Below are 5689 nucleotides of genomic sequence, written 5' to 3' on the forward strand. Positions count from 1 at the left end.
CGGCGTTGTAATGGCGGCGAGAAGGTTCCCCGATGGTTGCGAGGGTTCCGGAGAATGCCAAACGGTTACTTCGGATACGATGTTCAAGGAACCGAAATGGATTTTGGGGACGGAAGGGAGCAGGTACAGGATTCAGATGATTCATATCGACTCGATTTCTTGAGAGAGCAAAGGGGAGATGGAAGATTATGACTCTCGACTTTCCCTCCGTATCTGAAGAAGAAGCACTATGTCAGTGAGTTGACGTGACAAATAATGTATAAGATATGGTTTACGGTGTAGATTTTTCTAGATTTACACGTAATGTCTATAATTATTACTTTTTTTTTTTACTTATCTATGTAACAATTGTAATTGAAAAGTCAAAAAAGTGTTTTAACTTATATTATCGAGATTACAATCTACTCGGATCACACTAAGGTTTTGTCAAGATCTGGTTTATGCAAACTATAGTTTTATTTTGTTTTTAATAAAATAATTATAGTGTTTTAGTTTATATAGTTGCAATATTAATTCTAATAAGAAAGGAAATACGAAAGTAAATACAAAATTAGACTATGTTAAATAGATATCTTATAAGTTCGAATTTTAAATATTTAACTTTTTTTAACTGATTTGAGACTTGGTAAGAAATAACAATATTTAGTAGGTAAATATGGTAAGCAAGAAAAAAATTTCTAAATTTCAATTCGATCCATACAACTTTACATGCACAACGCAAGATTTCCTTTGAACGCAAGCAACTTTACATGCACAACGCAAAACTATTGTTATACCATAGCAGCAAATTTGTGATCACAATGCAAGACTTCCTTTGAATGCAAGACTTCCTTTCAATAGCGTATGGCTTATCACCAAAGCAGCAAACGAACCCGAGTAAAGTCTTGTAAGATATCATGAAAACTGAAAACTGCAAGGTTTAAAACCGGTCGATCTCGAAGTCAAAAAAACGCGACAGAGGAACACATGTTTAAGATATCATGAAAACTGCAAGGTTTAAAACCGCTCGAACTGAACGACATTTCCTCACAAAATCGAACCCGAGTAAAGTCTTGTAACAAAATTTCGTAAGGATGGTTTGTTGTTGGATAGGAGTCGGTGGAAAATCTTCGAGTCACCTTCTAGTTCGAATGAATAGCATCACCCTGATAAAAATATTAGTTGAGTTGAGTAAATATATTTGTTTTAACCATGAAGGCTTCATAGAGTAAAAAAAAACCCACAATATACTAACATGGGAATCAACTAAAACCATCTCAATACTCTGGATACGTGCTACGATGAATTGTCTCCACATACGAACATACGAACAATACGAACAATACGAACTATTAATCACCTGGTCAAAATATGAGACCATCGTCGGCATTATCAAATGTCTAAGGGTAAACATCAACTATAATGGAGTTTAAGATACGTGAAATTCAACTCATATAACATACTTTATGCCATATAGTTGATGTTTCCTCGTCCCTTAACGCAACTTATATCTCGGGACTGATGTTTGCTCGTCCATTAGCTCTCCCTTAGCTCTCCTTGTTTGCTCGTCCCTTAGCTCACCCTGTTTACAAACGGTAAACTCATCCTTCGCAAACCAAGTTCAAGCCAGTTGTGTGTTCTCCGTAACTTTTGTCTTCGTCGTCTACGCTAAGGGCTGCCTCATCGATCTCGAAGTGAAGAACACGCGACAGAAGACGGCAAGACATCAAGAACAATGACTCGGATCCTTGGATCGTCGAGAGATAATCCCCTAAAGTGTTTCGCATGAATGAAAAAAAAAAATGTTACGTTTCTTCTTATGGAACCAAATAAGGAAACAAAGCAAAGAATTAAATGATCCATTTTTCTTAAACTCCCTCACAGAGTGACACGTGGATCCGAGCCTTCTCATGCATTCTCACAAAAATCGCCAAATTCGTTTAAGGAAAGTCTTAAAAATGCTTCTCCTTTAATATATAGGGGATTAGATGTCAAACCTTCTGGTCAATGGTTTTGAGGGTTGTGAAAACAACCATGACATGGTAAAAAAAGGTAGTAGATAGATAGCTCTGGCGATAGAAATAATTTGTGGCGGTTAAAAAAAAGTAGTAGATAATTTTCAAGATATATCAAATATAATTTCATCTGGATTTAACCATGGTGTCAAGATTCAACTAACCTTGTTACAAGAAGGAACAACTTGAAGTTACCAATAGTCTCCACATGAACAAGAACCTTCTTTGAAGCAATGAAACCGACTTGCATCTCTTACACTAATCTCTCGCTTTGTAACCAATGATGCAAACTTGAAAAAGCTATGGCAGTCACCACAAACCCTGAGATTCTTTGTGATTCTCAAGAGACTACCTACAGGAGTCGCGATCAAGCCAAACGCTAACGCTAGCTTTTCACTATGTAAAGATAACATCCCAACTTTGACTTCTTCATCCACATCATGCAGCACAAAGTTTGTATCAGGGACAAAACCCGCCTCTTCAAGCTTCTCAGTCAAATCCTTGAGAGCATCATAAATCTCTCGAGACTTAGGATGTGTCCTATCCCCAACCTTAAACCTATGTGTTCTGTTATTAGCTTCAATCCAAGTATAACCGGGGACCTTCTTTAAACCTCGTTGGTTCATCAAGTTCCTAACTTTAGCAACCTCTTCCCATTTACCATCGTTTGCATAGATATTAGAGAGTAAAATGTAGTGACCTGGGTTCTGTGGCTGTAGCTCAAGCAAGGACATGGCAGCCTTCTCTGCCATCTCTACATTCTTATGGATCCTGCAAGCTCCGAGAAAAGAAGCCCATAAAGTTTCATCTTTTTCAATAGACATGGTTTCAATCATCTCACTAGCCTCACTGAGCCTACCAGCTCGACCCAAGAGATCAATCATACAAGTATAGTGTTTCACGTTTGGCGTAATGCCGTACTTTATCATCAAATCAAATATCTTCGTGCCCTCTTCCACAAACCCTGCATGGCTGCAAGCATTAAGCAGAGAAACAAAAGTAATTTCATTAGGCGGCAACCTTCTATCTCCAACCATCATATGAAACAGCTCAAGAGCTTTGGTTGCTTTCCCATGATACCCATAAGCTGCAATCATGGCACTCCACGAGATAACATTTCTCTCCTTCATCGAATCAAACATCTCTCTGGCAGAATCAAGGTTCCCACATTTGGCGTGCATATCAATCAAAGCTGTTCCAAGAACCACACCAATAGGAAAATTCATTAAGCGGATGTAATCATGAAGTATCACAGCCTTGTGCAAAGCTCCAAGCTTAGCACAAGCGTTAACAATGGTGACAACAGCGGCTCTATCAGGAACAATCCCTTCATTCCTCATCCTTTCAAACAAAACCCACGACTCATCAGGCCTCCCTGAATCAGCACATGCACCAATCATGACCGTCCAAGTCACAAGGTCTCTCTTAGGCATTTCATCGAACAGTTTGCATGCATCACCAATCTCCCCACATTTAGCGTACATATCAACAAGCGCAGCACAAACATAACAGTCAAAATCCATACCAGACTTCAACGCTACTTTATGAATCAATCTACCTACGACAACATCTCTCTTCTCTCTGCAAACCCTAATCATTATAGGCAACGTGTAGTTATCAAGATTCAAACTTGATCGAAGAATCTCTCTAAAAACTCGCAAACTGCTGACGAAATCTTTAGTTTTGGCAAACCCACCAACCATCACACTCCAGGAGACGGAATCCTTAACGATCATTTCGTCGAACAGTGTCTCTGCATCAGCTATGGCTCTGAACTGCGCGTATATGTAAAGGAGCTTGTTTGCAACGGGAAGGTCTTGTAAGAAGCCATTGACGACCACTTGGGCGTGGATTTTACCAACCTCTGAGACGTTTTTGCAGGTGAGAATCGAGGAGATGTAATCTGCAGTGTCTCGAGAGACGGAGGCGTGAGGAGATTCCGATGATTGTTCATGTACATCATCGGAGAGTGTAATGGTGGCTAGACACGTTGAGTATCGCACCTTAATGGTGGCGTTGCTCGAGAAGAGAAGAAATCTACCTCTGAGATTTCTCAACATGATCAACGATGGTTCTTTTATTCTATCTCTCTTCTGACTCTTCTCGTCTTCATCGTCAACAATGTCTCGGAGTATCTCATCAATCGATGGTTCTTTTACCCATCTTCTGGGCCACTATCAGGTTTTTTATCTTGGGTTTTCAAATTTACTGGCCCAATCATTCTCCTCTCCACAAAGTCAATGACTCCTTGTTGGGTCACGTACATGGGCTTCATTTTAGACTAAGCTGATTACTAGCATGGGATTCAAGTTTCATTTGCACTAGAGAATATTGTAAGATACTCTTGCCTCTTTTAATTTAATGTACCAAATTTTAGAAAAAAAAAAACATGATCAACGAGGATTGTATTTTTTGTGATATTTGAAATTTGTTTAGTATTTATATGGAAACCATATATGTCATAGACACTGCGTAATGTTTTGAAAGCTAGGTTTTGAGTTTTGGGTAAAAATGTTATTTGGTAGTATTAACTAGTTTGAATTTTATCTTCTACATATTTATGTCTACAATAATTTTATTCGCTATTTCCATATCTTGAGTCACACCTACGGTTGAATCGGTAAACACAATGACCTATATATAATGTGGTTCAAAATTAATGAAAACCTTTTAATCAAAAGCCTCGTAAGAATCTACAAAATCGCCATTAACTCGTTATCCGATATCAATTGACCCAGTAAAAGACTCAGAGAAATCTGATAATACTTCTGATTTTTTTAATTAAAATTATATACTTTTAAATCACATAAAATTGAATAAACTATGAGATTTTTGATTTTTTAGAATTTAATGATTTTTTACTATTCGGAAAAAAGAAGAAAATGATATTAAAGAAAACCAAAATTTATTTATATTGATCTGTTAAGTGTAAGAATATATAAATAACATAGTTTTTATGATGCTGATTATCAGTGCAGTCCCTAATAGTTGAGAGGCTTGAAGAAAACTAAATATGTGTGGCCTTATGTTTTTATTACTTAATTTCATTTATAAATTAAACATTAGAATACATTTTTGTTTACTTTTAAAAATCCAAAATAACATTATTACATCTTACATTTTAACACAAATAATTGACATAACTTTGATCAATTTTATATCGAATCTTTAAAATTATATAAACTATGGGTTTCATTACTACCATGGTGTTCAAATAGTAAATACATTACAAAAATTCTTAAAATTATGTAAAGTATTATGCAAATAATAAAATGGTAAAATGAGAAGGTTCAGATATATATGACATCCGGGAGTTCAAGAGACTGAAGCGTTCTAGAGACTGCAGGAAGGTTTCGAAGAAGTGACATTGATCCACATCCCTCAGAATACAAATGTCCGAACGGATTCACTAGTAAAGGAGGCAAGGATTAGAAGTTATGTTTTCTCCATGTAGATCAGATATGGATATACGGAGATGCTCCTAGGAAAATCGGCTCGTCTGCCCAAAACTTGATCTAATAAAATGAATTGTTTTGCAAAAAAATAATGATAAATATGATAATGTTTTTTTTTTGTAACACCATGATATCAAATTATTTAAGAAAGGGTTTTAATAACAAAGGGTTTTAATAACAAAGTCTAATAAACAACTAAAAATATACCTAATAAAGAAAAATAGCAAAATAAATAATACA

At 36.3% G+C, this 5689-nt stretch overlaps 1 protein-coding gene across 1 annotated transcript; it reads right to left on the bottom strand.

Moving 5' to 3' along the window:
* Positions 1 to 1208: 1208 nt before the first annotated feature.
* LOC108819540 (pentatricopeptide repeat-containing protein At2g33760-like) lies at positions 1209 to 4136 on the bottom strand. The gene is made up of 2 exons (XM_056991125.1): positions 2159 to 4136; positions 1209 to 1750 (listed from the first exon to the last, which is right to left on the bottom strand). Exon 1 carries the CDS (start codon positions 4052 to 4054, stop codon positions 2186 to 2188), a length of 1869 nt encoding a protein of 622 aa, XP_056847105.1. The 5' UTR covers positions 4055 to 4136; the 3' UTR covers positions 1209 to 1750; positions 2159 to 2185.
* Positions 4137 to 5689: the final 1553 nt, after the last annotated feature.

Source organism: Raphanus sativus, chromosome 7 (genome assembly GCF_000801105.2).
Source record: "Raphanus sativus cultivar WK10039 chromosome 7, ASM80110v3, whole genome shotgun sequence".
In the NCBI taxonomy this organism is placed as follows: Eukaryota; Viridiplantae; Streptophyta; class Magnoliopsida; order Brassicales; family Brassicaceae; genus Raphanus; species Raphanus sativus.